This window comes from Bombina bombina, chromosome 2, assembly GCF_027579735.1.
Source record: "Bombina bombina isolate aBomBom1 chromosome 2, aBomBom1.pri, whole genome shotgun sequence".
NCBI classification, from domain to species: Eukaryota; Metazoa; Chordata; class Amphibia; order Anura; family Bombinatoridae; genus Bombina; species Bombina bombina.
The window spans coordinates 1,355,932,431-1,355,948,906 of record NC_069500.1 but is presented as its reverse complement, the minus strand read 5'-3'; the positions used below and the strand labels follow the sequence as shown (position 1 = coordinate 1,355,948,906).

General features: G+C 38.8%; 1 protein-coding gene across 2 annotated transcripts in view; it reads right to left on the bottom strand.

Moving 5' to 3' along the window:
- Window positions 1-16,476, bottom strand: part of ST3GAL5 (ST3 beta-galactoside alpha-2,3-sialyltransferase 5) — a 260,294-nt gene that overhangs the window by 14,428 nt on the left and 229,390 nt on the right. For both annotated transcript variants that reach the window (XM_053704269.1, XM_053704270.1), the window contains exons 5-6: window positions 13,966-14,152; window positions 10,801-10,959 (exon numbers count right to left, since the gene is read on the bottom strand). In XM_053704269.1, the coding sequence (XP_053560244.1) occupies window positions 10,801-10,959; window positions 13,966-14,152 (346 nt within the window). The remainder of the gene's footprint in view (window positions 1-10,800; window positions 10,960-13,965; window positions 14,153-16,476) is intronic.

The following is a 16,476-nucleotide window of genomic DNA, read 5'->3' as shown; positions in this document are numbered from 1 at the left end:
GGGTGTAAAATGAAAGGGGTTGGGAAAGCAGGAACAAGTAGACCCCCCCCCTCTCCTGCATATGAAAAGACCCATTACACAACCAGGAGTCTGTAGACATCAGTATACATCTAAAACATTGGGGCTTGGTTAGGAGTCTGAAAATCAGCACAATATTATTGAAAAAAAAGCAAAACTATACATTGTTACAAAAACAAACCCAGATGGGCTATTTAAATGGATCATCTACTAAACATTTATGCAAAGAAAAATCTAGTGTATAATGTTCCTTTAAGGTAATTCACAACATTTTATTTAAAAAAAATTGAAATCCACAAATGTAGAGCACTATAACATTGTATATATTGCAATATACCGTTTGTGCTATTGGGACACCAATATTTCTGTATATAATTAAGAATTATGCTCACAATAAGGGACAGTTGAGTTGAACTGGGCCTTAGTTTTTCTTTTTATGATGCTAACAAGGACATTACAGTGACGCAAACCTCAAGTTGCAACCCAAATAGTCAGTCAGTCATACATACTTTGTTAGAGAGGCCATGACAATTATTTGTCAAAAAGATGTAAAGATACAAATAAAGCTTATACAATTAAAAGCATATTAAATACACTTCTAAGCCTTTTAATACTTAGGTTACATGACAAACTTCAGTTTGATGTTACATTTTAATGGAACCTTAATAAGCAGAAGGGACTACACTTGGACAATAAAATAGATAGAGATAATGGTTTGAAGACTACCTGACAGTCAAAATGAAGGAGCAGGAGGCCATAAATCTAGGATCCAGGTATTTTTGGAAAATGTTAAAGTTCTATTATATATACAGGTGAAACTCAAAAAATTAGAATATTGTACAAAAGTTAATTTATTTCACTAATGCAACTTAAAAGGTGAAACTAATATATGAGATAGACTCATTACATGCAAATCAAGATAGTTCAAGCCGTGATTTGTCATAATTGTGATGATTATGGCTTACAGCTCATGACAACCCCAAATCCACAATCTCAGAAAATTAGAATATTACATGCAATCAATAAAACAAGGATTGTACATAGAACAATATCGGACCTCTGAAAAGTATAAGCATGCATAGATTTGGATGAATTCCGAGAGCGAGCGCTGAAAAAGCGCTTTGAGTCCCTCTGGGAGAAAGGAGCTATATAAATACTAGTTATTATTATTATTATAGTTATTATGTACTCAGTACTTGGTTTGGGCTCGTTTTGCAGCAATTACTGCCTCAATGCGGCGTGGCATGGAAGCTATCAGCCTGTGGCACTGCTGAGGTGTTATGGAAGACCAGGATGCTTCAATAGCGGCCTTCAGCTCTTCTGCATTGTTCGGTCTCATGTCTCTCATCTTTCTCTTGGCAATGCCCCATAGATTCTCTATGGGGTTCAGGTCAGGCGAGTTTGCTGGCCAATCAAGCACAGTAATCTCATGGTCATTGAACCAGGTTTTGGTGCTTTTGGCAGTGTGGGCAGGTGCCAAGTCCTGCTGGAAAATTGTCAGCATCCCCATAGAGCTCGTCTGCGGAAGGAAGCATGAAGTGCTCCAAAATCTCCTGGTAGACGGCTGCGTTGATCCTGGACTTAATGAAGCACAGTGGATCAACACCGGCAGATGACATGGCTGCCCAAATCAACACAGACTGTGGAAACTTCACACTGGACTTCAAGCATCTTGCAGTGTGTGCCTCTCCATTCTTCCTCCATACTCTGGGTCCTTGGTTTCCAAATGAGATGCAAAATTTGCTCTCATCAGAAAAGAGGACTTTGGACCACTGAGCAACAGACCAGGTCTGTTTTTCTTTAGCCCAGGTAAGACGCTTCTGACGTTGTTTGTTGTTCAGAAGTGGCTTGACAAGAGGAATAAGACATTTGAAGCTCATGTCCAGGATCCGTCTGAGTGTGGTGGCTCTTGATGCACTGACTCCAGCCTCAGTCCACTCCTTATGAAAGTCCCCAACACTTTTGAATGGCCTTTTCCTGACAATCCTCTCCAGGCTGCGGTCATCCCTGCTGCTCGTGCACCTTTTTCTTCCACACTTTTCCCTTCCACATAACTTTCTATTAATGTGCTTTGATACAGCACTTTGGGACATTACCTTTTGAGGCTTTCCCTCCTTATGGAGGGGGACAATGATGGTTTTCTGCACAACTGTCAGGTCAGCAGTCTTTCCCATGATTGTGATTCCTACTGAACCAGACTGAGAGACTATTTAAAGGCTCAGGAACCCTTTGCAGGTGTTATGGCTTAATTAGCTGATTAGAGTGGGACACTTTGAGGCTAGAAAATTGCACCTTTTCACAATATTCTAATTTTCTGAGATTGTGGATTTGGAGTTTTCATGAGCTGTAAGCCATAATCATCAAAATTATGACAAATCACGGCTTGAACTATCTTGCTTTGCATGTAATGAGTCTATCTCATATATTAGCGTCACCTTTTAAGTTGCATTTGTAAAATAAATGAACTTTTGAACGATATTCTAATTTTTCGAGTTTCACCTGTAAGAAACCAAAATGCATTATCAATACAGGAACAAGACATTGGGGCAAAAAAACAATAAATATTGGACTAATTAATTGGAGTCTTCCTGCTGATGCAATTGTTTAAGATACGGATAGAGGAAAAAGTAAATTTACCTCAAATTATGCACCATCCTTATAAAGCATCACAGTTTGTGCAAGCAAATTGTGTAAAACTGTTTTTTTCTTTATTCCTTTTTTTTTTTATTCACAGCTTGATAAAAATACATTTTGCGCAATATATCAAGAATTGTGCTCTTAGGTCACGCTGCATAATGCCTTCCACAATCCCATTCTCAACCTCACAGCGCACCTCTCCCTCACACACAGCCCCCTCCTCACCCTCTCAGCTTCACTCTTCCTCACACACAGCCCCCTCCTCACCCTCTCAGCTTCACTCTTCCTCACACACAGCCCCCTCCTCACCCTCTCAGCCCCCCTCTTCCTCACCCTCTCAGCCACCCTCTTTCTCACACACAGCCCCCTCCTCATCCTCTCAGCCCCCCTCTTCATCACACACAGCCCCCTCCTCACCCTCTCAGCCCCCCTCTTCCTCACACACAGCCCCCTCCTCACTCTATATGCCCCCTCTCCCTCACACACACACATCCCTCCTCACTCTCAGACCCCACCTCCCTCACTCTCAGCCCCCCTCTTCCTCACACACAGCCCCCTCTCTCACACACAGCCGCCTCCTCACTCTCAGCCCCCCTCTCCCTCACACACAGCCCCCTCCTCACTCTCAGTCCCCCTCTTCCTCACACACAGCCCCCTCCTCATTCTCTATGCCCCCTATCCCTCACACACAGCCCCCTCCTCACCCTCTCATCCCCCCTCTTCCTCACACACAGCCCCCTCCTCAACCTCTCAGCCCCCCTCTTCCTCATACACAGCCCCTCCTCACTCTCTATGCCCCCTCTCCCTCACAAACAGCCCCCTCCTCACTCTCAGAACCCCATCTCCCTCACTCACATCTCCCTTACACACAGCCCCCTCCTGTCCTCCTGACTCCCTCACGTCACATACAGCCCCCTATCCAGTCCTATTTCCTAAGAAAGTAATTAATTCCCCTGAGGGGAAAAAAATACATTACATATTAAACAGTTTTTCTGGGAAATTAATGTCTTTCTTAGGAAATAGGACTGTCCTATCTGACTGGATTTTCTTTTATATAAATTCAAAATCATCTCTGGGATTGGGAATTCTCTGACACTATTTTAAGGCAGAGCAGCCCCCCTCAGCCTACCCCCCTCTTTTTTGCATCAGAAATATTGTACTAACTGACAAAAGGAATTTAAAAATTATAACACCCTTCAGATAAGTACTTAGTAATTTTCTCAAAAATAAATAGTAAAAAAACAGTTATTAAAAAGTGTCAATTCAATTTATTACACACACACAAGGCTGCCCTCCCACAAAAATTTGACCTTGCGTTTTCAGCTCTTCCGGAGTGAATAGGGAGGGAGAGACAGATACAGCTTAACACAGAGATTGTAACAGATATCGCAGGTCCACAAAATGATTTATGACAGGCAGCAAGCAGAAGATGAGTAATAAAGCATAGTTGCACCGTCCAGAGAGTTTAACCCCTTAAGTCTCTTGGTGGCAGCTATTCATGTTACATTGATAAGTGTATTAACAGTTTTGGTTTTACTTTCCTTGAAAAGTTTCTAACTTACTTTCAGCTAGATTACGAGTTATGCACGCTATAGGGAAATTAACGAACGCTACAAAAGTTGCGTTATTTAACCCTCTATAGTGCAACCATTACAAGTTTTCAAACAGCCGGCTTGTACGTGCAATATGGTGCTTTTAAGCTCCATACCGCACAAAATACAAGCACTGTTTTGACGTGCTCGTGCACGCTTTCCCCATAGACATCAATTGGAAGAGCGGGCTAAAAAAAAACAACCAACACCTGCGATCGCGGGATGAAAAGCTCCGTAACGCAGCCCCATTGATGTCTATGAGGAAAATAAAAGTTATGTTTAAACCTAACACCTTAACATAAACCCCACGTCTAAACACCCATAATCTGCTGCCGCCGACATCGCCAACACCTACCTACAGTTATTAACCCCTAATCTTACGCTCCCGATATCGCTGCCACCTAAATAAAGTTATTAACCCCTATTCCGCCGCTCCCCGACATCGCTGCCACTAAATAAAGGTATTAGCCCCTAAACCTCTGGCCTCCCACATCACTACCACTAAATAAACCTATTAACCCCTAAACCGCACCCCCCACATCGCAAAACACTAAATTAAACTATATTAACCCCTAAACCTAACCCTAACGTAACCCTTAACCTAACACCCCCTAACTTTAACATAATTAAATAGAGCTAAACTAAAGTTACAATTATTAACTAAATAATACCAATTTAAAACTAAATAAATACTTACCTGTAAAATAAAACCTAAGCTAGCTACAATATAACTAATAGTTCTATTGTAGCTAGCTTAGGATTTATTTTTATTTCACAGGTAAGTTTGTATTTATTTTAACTAGGTAGAATAGTTAGTAAATAGTTATTAACTATTTATTAACTACCTAGCTAAAATAAATACAAACTTACCTGTGAAATAAAACGTAACATTACAAAAAATAAAAAAACACTAACATTTTTTGTAGGGTATTGCCCTAAAGTTAACAGCTCTTTTGCTAAAAAACAAACACCCCCTAACAGTATACAAACCCCCACACCACAAACCCACAAAATAAAAATAAAATAAAACCTAATCTACCCATTGCCCTGAAAAGGGAATTTGTATGGGCATTGCCCTTAAAAGGGCATTTCTCTTTTGCTGCCCAAGCCCTAATCTAAAAATAAAAACCCACCCCAAAACGGAAAAAATACATTACACAAAATAACAAACAAATTATCAAAAATAATATAAATTATTCCTATTCTAATACCCATTTTTTTTAAAAAAACACCCCAAAATAAAAAACCAAATCTAGAATAAACTACCAATAGCCCTTAAAAGGGCCTTTTGTAGGGCATTGCCCTAAGTAAAACAGTTCTTTTACCTGATTTTTTTTTTACAAAGACCCACTAACATTACAAACCCCCACCTCCCCAAAATAAAAAAAACTATCTAAAAAATCTAATCTACCCATTGCCCTGAAAAGGGCATTTGTATGGGCATTGCCCTTAAAAGGGCATTAAGCTCTTTTGCGGCCCAAATCCTAATCTAAAAAATCCACTTACAGTTTTTGAAGTCCCTCTTGAACGATCTTTATCCAGACGGCAAAGTCCTCATCCAGGCGGCAAGAAGTCTTCATCCAGACGGCCTCTTCTATCTTCATCCAAGCGGCATCTTCTATCTTGATCCCAGCGGCGCGGAGCAGGTCCATCCTGAAGACATCCGGCACGGAGCATCCTCTTCATACGGTGAAAAATTTGAATCAGCCAATAGGAATTAGAGCTGCTAAAATCCTATTGGCTGTTGAAATCAGCCAATAGGATTTAAGCAGCTCTCATTCTATTGGATGAGATAGTGTTTTTTTTAAGGGTTTTTTGGGTGTTTTTTTTTTTAGATTAGGGTTTGAGCAGCGAAAGAGTTAAATTACCTTTTAAGGGCAATGCCTATACAAATGCCCTTTTCAGGGCAATGGGTAGATTAGGTTTTTTTAGAATTAGGTTTTTTATTTTGGGGGTTGGTTGGGTGGTGGGTTTTACTGTTGGGGGGGTCTTTGTATTTTTTTTCAGGGAAAAGAGCTGATATCTTTGGACCTTTTAAGGGCTATTGGTAGTTTATTGTAGGTTAGTTTTTTATTTTGGGTGGTCTTTTATATTTTTATAGGGCTATTAAATTAGGTGTAATTCTTTTTTATTTTTAATAATTTCGTTTGTTATTTTTCGTAATTTAGTGTTTGTTATTTTTTGTAATTTAGTCTTTTTTATTTTTTGTAATTAGATACTTTGTAATTTTTAGAGTAGTGTTAGGATTTTATGTGTAGTTTAGTTTTATTTAATTGGTAGTTAGTTTAATTTTAGTTTAATAATTATACAGGTGGCCCTCGGTTTACGCCGGTTCAATTTGCGCCGTTTCAGAATAACAACCTTTTTTTTCCAGTCATGTGACTGCTATTGAAAAGCAGTGCACTAATTAAAAATAGCCAGTAGGCGGAGCTGTCCGCTTGTGTTGCAGCAAAGTTATGCAAGCTTAGCAGACTTAAATTAATCTGTGTACACAGAACAGACCTTAGCTATCGAGCAATAAGATCTAGCAGCCATTTCCCTATTATCTTCCTGCCCAGCTGCTTGAGGTGAGGATGCCTAACTGCCTATTAATCACTCCAGATTGAAATGCATAGAATAGGTGCAGACCCAATATTATCTAACATGCTAACAATGCAGAGAACTGTTTGCAGAAAAATGCAAGTAAAAAAATGTTTTTGTTCATTAAACTTAGTTTGATGATACAGTCTGTTGTGTAATTATTTAATTAGGTTTATAATGCTGTTTAGCATTTAAAGTCTTCATTTCAAAGCTTTAAAAATAATGTATTAGGTGTTACTTATGTTAATTTTGAGAGGGGCCTGGAACGTAACTCCCTCACTTCCCTTTGACTTACATTATAAACTGGGTTTCAATTTACAACGGTTTCGATTTACAAACATTCCTTCTGGAACTTAACCCCGGCGTAAACTGAGGGCTACCTGTATTAGTTTAATTGTTAGTTTAAACGTAGTTCTTTTAATTTGACAGGTAAGTTTTAATTTAATTTAAGGTAGGGGAATTGTAATTTTAATATAAAGTTAGGGGGTTACTAGTTTAATTTAATTTATTGCGACGTGGGGGTGCTTTCAGTTTAGGGGTTAATAGTTTATTTTAATATATTTCGTTGTGGGGGGCTTGCGGTTTAGGGGTTAAAAGGTTTATTATAGTGGCGGCGGTGTAGGGCTTAATAACTTTAGTACAGAGGGGGCGATGTGGGCGGAAGGCAGATTAGGGGTTAATAATATTTAAATAGCGTTTGCGATGCAGGAGGCGGCGGTTTAGGGGTGAATAATTATTTTTAGTGGCGCAATGTCGGGAGGGCCTCGGTTTAGAGGTTGATAGGTGTTTAGTGCACTTTGTAGCAGTTTAGTTATGAGTGTTATGTAACAGTTTTGTAGCGTAAAACTCATAACTACTGCTTTTAGATTGCAGAACGGATCTTGCCGGTATAGGCTGGAACGCAAGCTTTTTAGCCTGACCGCAAAACTTGTAATGGCCGCTATGGAAGTCCCATGAAAACACATACGTTTTTACGTGTGTGGGACTGACGTTGCGGTACAGGCTAAAAGGCTTGCGGTACAGCTATACCGGCAAGACTTGTATTGGCCGCGGTGCTGTTTTAACGCTGAAATGGCCATTTTTTCAGCGTTAAAACACAAATGCAAAACTTGTAATATAGGTGTTTCTCTTTCACTGTGACTGTCCTCTGCACAGTGCTCATAGACTTCTTAGAACTGATGCCAGATGTTCAATCCGGGCTTGACTACACCACATGTGCGCGCTCTGCTTTCCACTGCTCTTACACCCGCCCCTTCACAATGAGAACTCACCACCCTCTCTCTTATTCAGGCAACATGCAAGGAGCTGATTGATTGTCAAATTATAGTATAATCCTCCAATCAATCAGATCATTGCATGTGTAACTGCCTCCTAAAGGTCCTGGGCAAAACAAATGCTGCAATTTTTTTTTTTTTAAAATAGAGGGAGCCAAAAAAAAAGGCATTAAACAAATACAGTTGGCACCAGTGCGGCGGGGGCCCCCTGATCGCGGAGCCCAAGGCGGCCGCCTCGGTAGCCATACCCTAAGGCCGGGCCTGGGCACAAGGTAATTTAAATCAAATCTGCATACCAATGCTACAAGGCCAAGCTGGAGCAATCACAATAACTGAAGCTTGTTTTAGTTTGATTCTGTCTATCACCATGAATAGCAACACAAATGGAGAAAAGATGTAAAACAGCTAAAAGGATCAGGGAGCCACTAGTGCATCTTTTAAATCCCCCTGAGGATCCTGTGACCTGGCACAATGTCGGGTCAGATTGTGAGTCAAGCAAGAGGCACACCCTGGTTTAAAGATCATTCCTCCAGGTAAAGTTACTGGCAAAATCTGCCTTCCAACTGTTCACTCTCAAGATGACATTATGTATTGATGATGTGCTGCCCACTTGAAAATGTGCAACAATGCTTTCATCACTAGTAACTGAGAGTTATGCCCTAATTATTGATGTAAGCCACTATGCTTAAGGTTCCTGGAGTTCCAAAATGTTTAATGGTAAACTTGCCATCCGAGGAGACTAGACTTCCTACGCTCTCTGAGACCCCAGATCACAGCCAACCCTTTAGGATGGCAGGTAGTGATCACAACCTACGCTGGTCTGAACAAAAGAGGCACCCTGAACAAAAGGATTGGCGAGTCTGCCACTATGTGTTGTTGTCCAACAGTATCTTCTAAGACAGATCCTCATAATCCTCTGTTTCACTGCTGTGTCATCCTTAATTGGAGAGGCCGCAGATGAAATCTGGCACATTGAACAGCATCTGAGGCAGTAAGTTCTACAACTTCCATACATTGAGCAACAGAAGGAAGAATATTAAGCTGGCGTTGAATACAGGCATGTTACAGTTAAGGTCTGCTCTGTTCTGTTTAAGAAAGTCACTGAGGAGTCAAGGAGCTCTTTGGTAGGTTGATTTTACAAACGTGACTTTGAAGCATCTGAAGAACAGTTTGTGTGTGTTTCATTGCCAGCACAGCTTGTGTGTTTCATTGCCAGCTGAAGAGAGAGCACCTGCACTAGAATGTATTCTAGGTAGAGATTCCCTGAGCTTGCACCACAGACAGCAATGCTCATAGAACCTTTGTAAAAACTCTGGGCGCTGTTGCCAGACCAAAAGGGAGCAGCACAATTTGATAGTTCCTCAGGCACCTGACATGAACCCTGTGAATAGGGATATGTAAATAGGCATCTTTTAATTCAATAGTAGACATAAATGGACCCTTCTGCACTAAAGAAAGTATAGTAAGACTAATCTCTATTTTGCAAGTTGGCACTTTTAGAAACTTGTTTAGAATTTTCAGATCCAAAGTAGGCCAAAGGGTACCTTCATTTTTTGATACTGCAAAAAGGTTGGGATAGAACAGACAGGAGAGATTAATTTGTTGTTTATACAATACAGAAAGCCTGTGGCCTTCAAAGGATCTTGCAGAACTTGAGACAGAAGGATCTGGAAAAAGAATCAATCTGCTCTTACCAGAAATTCATCTGTAATGGGGGCTGCACCTTCATGCTAACTTTGATGCATAACTGTGTTTCTAGACTTGTTTGGATTTGGACAAGGCAGTGTAAGGCAAAAGGCACCGTCCCATATTTTCTAAGATGCTTTAGGTGAGCCTGCTCTAAGGTTAGGGGAGTAGGCAGTCTTATGAATCTTAGATTGCCAAAAGAAGTGTAAGTGTCCTGCAGACCCAATTCTGTTTTTTTTTTAATCTTGTGGAATGAGAGCTGCCTTACTTACAGTGATTGTGGCAATATTTACGTCTACTTTCTAATACAGCCTCAAACGTACTGTCAGGGTCTGCCTATGCCCCATTCTAACTCCTCTCTTCAGTACTGAAACTTTCAGTTTGACTATGAAATAAGTGTTTAATTTAGTGAAAAAAAGTTATAGGGTCATTTAGATAGATAGACAAATTAGATAGATGAATTAGATTTGAAAGAGAGATCGATATATTATATATATTAGACAGAAAGATAAGATGGACAGAAATATTAGATAGAGAGCATTGTATAGGCAAAATTTGAATTGTTTTGTAGTTCATGTAAATATTCCTTAAAAAGCCTTGTGGGTATGTTTATGTTAAATAATTTCCTGTAGCCAACTAGGGACAAATATAACTGAGCTATCATAACACTGATCAAACAATAATTATGTAAAATGTGATTGCTGAAGGGCCAATGTTCTACATCCTGCAAAAAGCATTAAAGCATCTCGTAGAGTTAAAAATTACAATCCAAACATTCCAAAGTGTAATTTAATTTTGTCAATTTAAGATGTGCAAACTGGCACCCCAGCCTGTGATACCAATAACCTAAGAGCTGGAGTGTAAGTACTGGTCCCCTAGACAAAGCTTAATTTCTTTGCCTGGCCAATTAATTGGGTTTTTATTTTTCATGCTTTATTCAGTTAAAACACTACACAATTTTGCCATCACAGCAAAGAAATCATTTAACAAACAAAAAACAAACAACAAAATACCTTTTCCCAACCTATCCATTTTGTGTTTGGTTCAGGATACTGCAGGATGTCAAGGGCTGTCTCCTTTACTATAAGTGGGTTGAGGATACGAAATTGATTTAATGTCAGCGGAAGTCTCTCTGGCACATTCTTCCAGAAAAACAATCTGTTCCACAAAGACTAGAAAGAAACACATTAGATACCTTATGACAATGACAAAACAACCATAAGAATTGAAATAATTTACTGGTTAAACTGCTTACAACATGAAAACACTTAAAGGGCCACTGTAAGTTAATATTTTCTATGCCTGTTACTAACTAACTACCCCAAATACGCTTTTTATCAATAGCATTTCATTAACATATCTCTACCGTATATCAGAAATCTTGTCTGCAAATTTAATTGTTTTCCAAACCCACTCCATGGGTATCCTTTGCTCTGTACCAATCCGTTTACAATACCTAGGTTTCAAAATGACGCTTTAAACACAAAGTTATTGGTTTAAGTATTTTGAACACTCAGTGCTGAAAATAGTGGGGAGGATAACGTGACATCATCGGCGAATAAAATATATAACTTTTAGAACGTTATGAAACTTCGTTTTGGAGAAAATATAGGTCAGTAGGTTTTAATTAATGTTTATTAACTTTAATATGTTAGTTGTTTATCTTAAAAATTATAACAGAAAGTAATCCTTTAACAGGACATTTAATGCACTTGTAAATCTGTATATTATTAGATTTATAATTAAAGGCACACAGCTCTCAAGTCCTGAGCTCTTTATATACACAATAACAGTGCACTTTGTAATATTATATATTACAATGCAAATTATTTTCCTTTAATGACATTATATGATAAGTAAATGTCTCTGTTTGTTGCTCAATGCTTGTATGTAAAAGAGGGTATTTTAAATAATGTAAGATTTATTTTTTTTCTCTCCAGAAAACCAGTTTCTGTCCAATACAGCTGTGGGAGTTGCCCATATCATCCAGTGAGAAATGAGCAATCTGCCATAGGAATGTGGCATTTACAGTACATTTTAACAGCTTTTAATAGATGTGATAGTCAAAATTAAATTTTGATGATTCAGAGAGAGCATCACATTTTAATAGACTTTTAATTTTACGTCTATTATTAAATGGATTAGGTTTTCCGAATGCTGAAAAGTGCCGAAATCAGCTATTTGATTTGCAGCATTCACAGGTTACAGGCTTTGCTTTTTGGCCTTTCAAGGTAGGCGGAACAAGCACAATTTTGTTGCGCAAAAGTTGTCTAAAGGAGACATAAGAGTTAAAATGACATTTTCATGGTTCAAATAAAACATGCAATTTTCAGAGAATTTTCAATTTACTTATAGTATCAAATGTACTTTGTTTTCTTTGTACCCTTTGTTGAAAAGCATACCAAGGTAGGCTCAGGAGCAGCAATACACTACTGGGAGCTAGGTGCTAATTGGCTGCTACACACATATGACTCTTGTCATTGGCTCACCAGATGTGTTCAGCTAGCTCCTAGTAGTGTACCATTGCAACTCTGGAGCAGTCTTTAACTATTTGCAGGGATTAAACACAGTTATGTGCAAGCATTTGTGCAATAATAAAATAATCTAACACATTAGAGCATTTTCTTTTTGCCCCTTTATTTCTCTTTTAATCTGCCATTTTCATGCAAAAATATTAAATTGATTTATATCTGCTCTGTCACATCCCTGAAAGTAAATGTTTCAGTTTAATGTTTCTCTTAAAATGGCTAAACAAGTTCAGATATCTAACCACTAAAGTGGCGGTTTTCAAACTGCGGGGCGTGTCTCCCCTGTTGGGCGCCAGAGCATTTAGGGGAGGCGTGGCAGCAGGAGCAGCGGACTGAGGGCCTCCTGAGAAAGCAGCGCAGGGTCGTGCTGAGGAGCCTGTTCCGGGTGCAGTGAGGCTGAATGTGTGACCGGCTCATTTCTGTACAAATGGTCACAGGTAGGGAGAACTCTGTATTGCTGAGTGTGCTTGAAATTGAAGCGAGGAGCGCAAGCGCTGTTATGTGTGGCACAGACTGGGATTGCTTATCCTCCGGTCCTTCTGTAATAGAACAGCTGCAGCTATTACTTTTTGCAGCAGGATGCTTTCGTGAGGCAAGCATTGCTAGCAGGCCACCCAACCGCTTTGTTAAGTTCCTGTGCAGACCAGGGTCATTACTGGAATGTGCCTATACTTATCCTGCTGGCAATGCTTGTCTCTCAAAAGCAACATCTATCCATGTATATGATATTGAAGTAGAAATAGTGAAGTGTGAGACAGTTGGTTGTGAACATTCTGCAGTTATCACAGTTTTGTTTTTTTAAAGGGACGGTCAACACCAGAATTTTTGTTGTTTAAAAAGGTAGATAATCCCTTTATTACCCAATCCTCAGTTTTGAATAACCAACAGAGTTATAATAATACACTTTTAACTTCTGTAATTACTTTGTATCTATGACTCTGCAAACTGCCCCCTTATTTCAGTTCTTTTGACAGACTTGCATTTTAGCCAATCAGTGCTCACTCCTAAGAGCTTCACGTGCGTGAGCTCAATATTATCTATATGAAACACATGAACTAACGTCCTCTAGTGGTGAAAAACTGTCAAAATGCTTTCAAATTAGAGTTGGCCTTCAAGGTGTAAGAAATTAGCATATGCCCTATTTAAATCATGAAAGTTTTTTTTTTGGACTTGACTGTCCCTTTAAGTGTCATTTAAAAACTTAGACATCTGTATGTAATGAATCCAATGTCTGATATGTAATTTCACAATTATAGTAATTTATTTAAAATTAACCTATATACACCGTGTAAGTGTGTATACTATTGTCAATACTGATTTGTTCTTTTGTATACTTTATTGAAGAGTAAATCTAGGTAGGCTCATAGGCTTGAGAGTGTGTATAAGTCTTTAGTACTCTAGTGCAACAGTGTTTGCAACAATGTCATGCTTTGTTGTGAACATCGTTGCCATAGAATGCTAGAGACATGTGCAAGCTGCTCCTGAGTCTGCCTAGATTTAGACTTCAACAAAGAATATCAAGAGAACAAATGCAATTTCATAACAAAATATATGTGAAAGTTTATTTGTTTTTAAATTGCACACCATATGAATCATGAAACTTTAATTTTGACTTTTCTGTCCCTTTAATAAGCTCTGCATTGTACTTACCAGTGTTTCATTTGTCAGTATAGCATGGAGCCATTTGATATCTGCATGCTTGAAAAGGACGGTCACAAACAGACTATTGTGGGTATATTCCTTTTCAGAGACAGGTGCTCCTTCTGGATACGTCATTCTAATAGTGGTTTTCTCACCGACATCTTGCACATAACCCTGTACTGGAGCATTGTTTAACCTAAAAAATGAAAGTAGCACTCTGTTAAAGGCAGGGGATGTTGCTAGGTTACAAATGGAGCAGGGTATGCAGCCCATGGGCACACACAACTCAATAAGCACAGAACCCCACCCCTATGCTCTACCTAAACTACCATTTGTATTTCACACATGCAACTGTTTGATGACACAGGCTACTACTAATACCCACCCATGGATAAACTGATTTACCCCATGTCTGCAGAACACTCTTTTAATATCACATAGCAAAGATTATAAACTATTTGTGCCAGTGGCTGATAAAGACAACGTTTAACCCTTTAGTACCAGTGACCGATAAAGACAACGTTTAACCCTTTAGTACCAGCGACTGATAAAGACAACGTTTAACCCTTAAGTACCAGTGACTGATAAAGACGTTTAACCCTTTAGTGCCAGCGACTGATAAAGACAACGTTTAAACCTTTAGTACTAGTGACTGATAAAGACAACGTTTATCAGTCACTGGTACTAAAGGGTTAAACGCTGTCTTTATCAGTCACTGGTACTAAAGGGTTAAAGACGTTTAACCCTTTAGTACCAGTGACTGATAAAGACAACGTTTAACCCTTTTGTACCAGTGACCGATAAAGACAACGTTTAACCCTTAAGTACCAGTGACTGATAAAGACGTTTAACCCTTTAGTACCAGCGACTGATAAAGACAACGTTTAAACCTTTAGTACTAGTGACTGATAAAGACAACGTTTATCAGTCACTGGTACTAAAGGGTTAAACGCTGTCTTTATCAGTCACTGGTACTAAAGGGTTAAAGACGTTTAACCCTTTAGTACCAGTGACTGATAAAGACAACGTTTAACCCTTTAGTACCAGTGACTGATAAAGACAACGTTTAACCCTTTAGTACCAGTGACTGATAAAGACAACGTTTAACCCTTTTGTACCAGTGACTGATAAAGACAACGTTTAACCCTTTTGTACCAGAAGTATGATACAGTTATTTAACCACTTTGTGCAAGCAATACAGAAAATAGAGGTCTGACCCCTTTTTGTGCATAATGATTTCATTCTTTTTTTCCAAGTGGCACAAAGAGCACAGATTGGACCCCTTTGCGTCAGTAATACATTGATTTAAACATTTTGTGCCAGTAACAGATAGAATAGATTTAAAAGGACATGAAACCAATGGGTATTTTGTGATTCAGATTGTGTATGCAATGTTAAACAACTTTCTAATTTACTTCTATAATCAAATTGTGTGCGTTCTCTTGGTATCTTTTGTTAAATAAATTTCAGAAGTGTGCACATCTCTGGAGCACTATATGGCAGCAGGTTTGCAAGAATGTTATCCATTTGCAAGAGCCTTATTTGGCAGCACTATTTTCTTCCATGTAGTTCTCCTGACAACTACCTAGGTATCTCTTCAACAAAGAATACCATGGGAACAAAGCAAATTTGATAATAGAAATAAATCAGAAACCTTTTTTACAATCGTATGCTCTGTCTGAATCACAAAATATATTTTCTCAATTTTCAGAGCTAAATTACATTAAAGGGACACTGAACCCAAATTTTTTCTTTCGTGATTCAGATAGAGCATGCAATTTTAAGCAACTTTCTAATTTGCTCCTATTATCAATTTTTCTTTATTCTCTTTGTATCTTTATTTGAAATGCAAGAATGTAAGTTTAGTTGCCGGCCCATTTTTGGTGAACACACTGTGTTGTTCTTGCTGATTGGTGGATAAATTAACCTACAAATAAACAAGTGCTTTCCATGGTACTGAACTAAAAAAATAGCTCAGATGCCTTCTTTTTCAAATAAAGAAAGCAAGAGAATGAAGAAAAATTGATAATAGGAGTAAATTAGAAAGTTGCTTAAATGTGCATGCTCTATCTATGTTAACATATTGCATTATTACATTGCTGCCACCGGGCCCACTTCATAATGCCCTCAGCTGACAACAGCATTTTCTATTACAATCTTAAAAGTGTTTACTGTTCCTTTAAATAACTTACCTCTTACATTACACCTTAAAGTAAATGTAAATTTTGATGATAAAGTGCCCGGTTTTTAAAAATTCGATAAAAAATCAGGGGCACTTTAATTCATCAAAATTTACATTTCACTTGTGTTGTGAAAATAGTTACCTTTTAAACTTGACAGCCGCTGCATCGCTTCCTCCGCCCATCGCTAAGCCTCTTCCTGGGTCTAAAATGAGGAATTTGGCTTCCTCCAATCACGGCGTTGAATCAGACACTGATTCCCCCGGGGGGGGGGGGGGGGGGTAATCCGTGATTGGAGGATGACCGATCCGTCATTTCTGACGTAGGAAGAGGCTTGAGA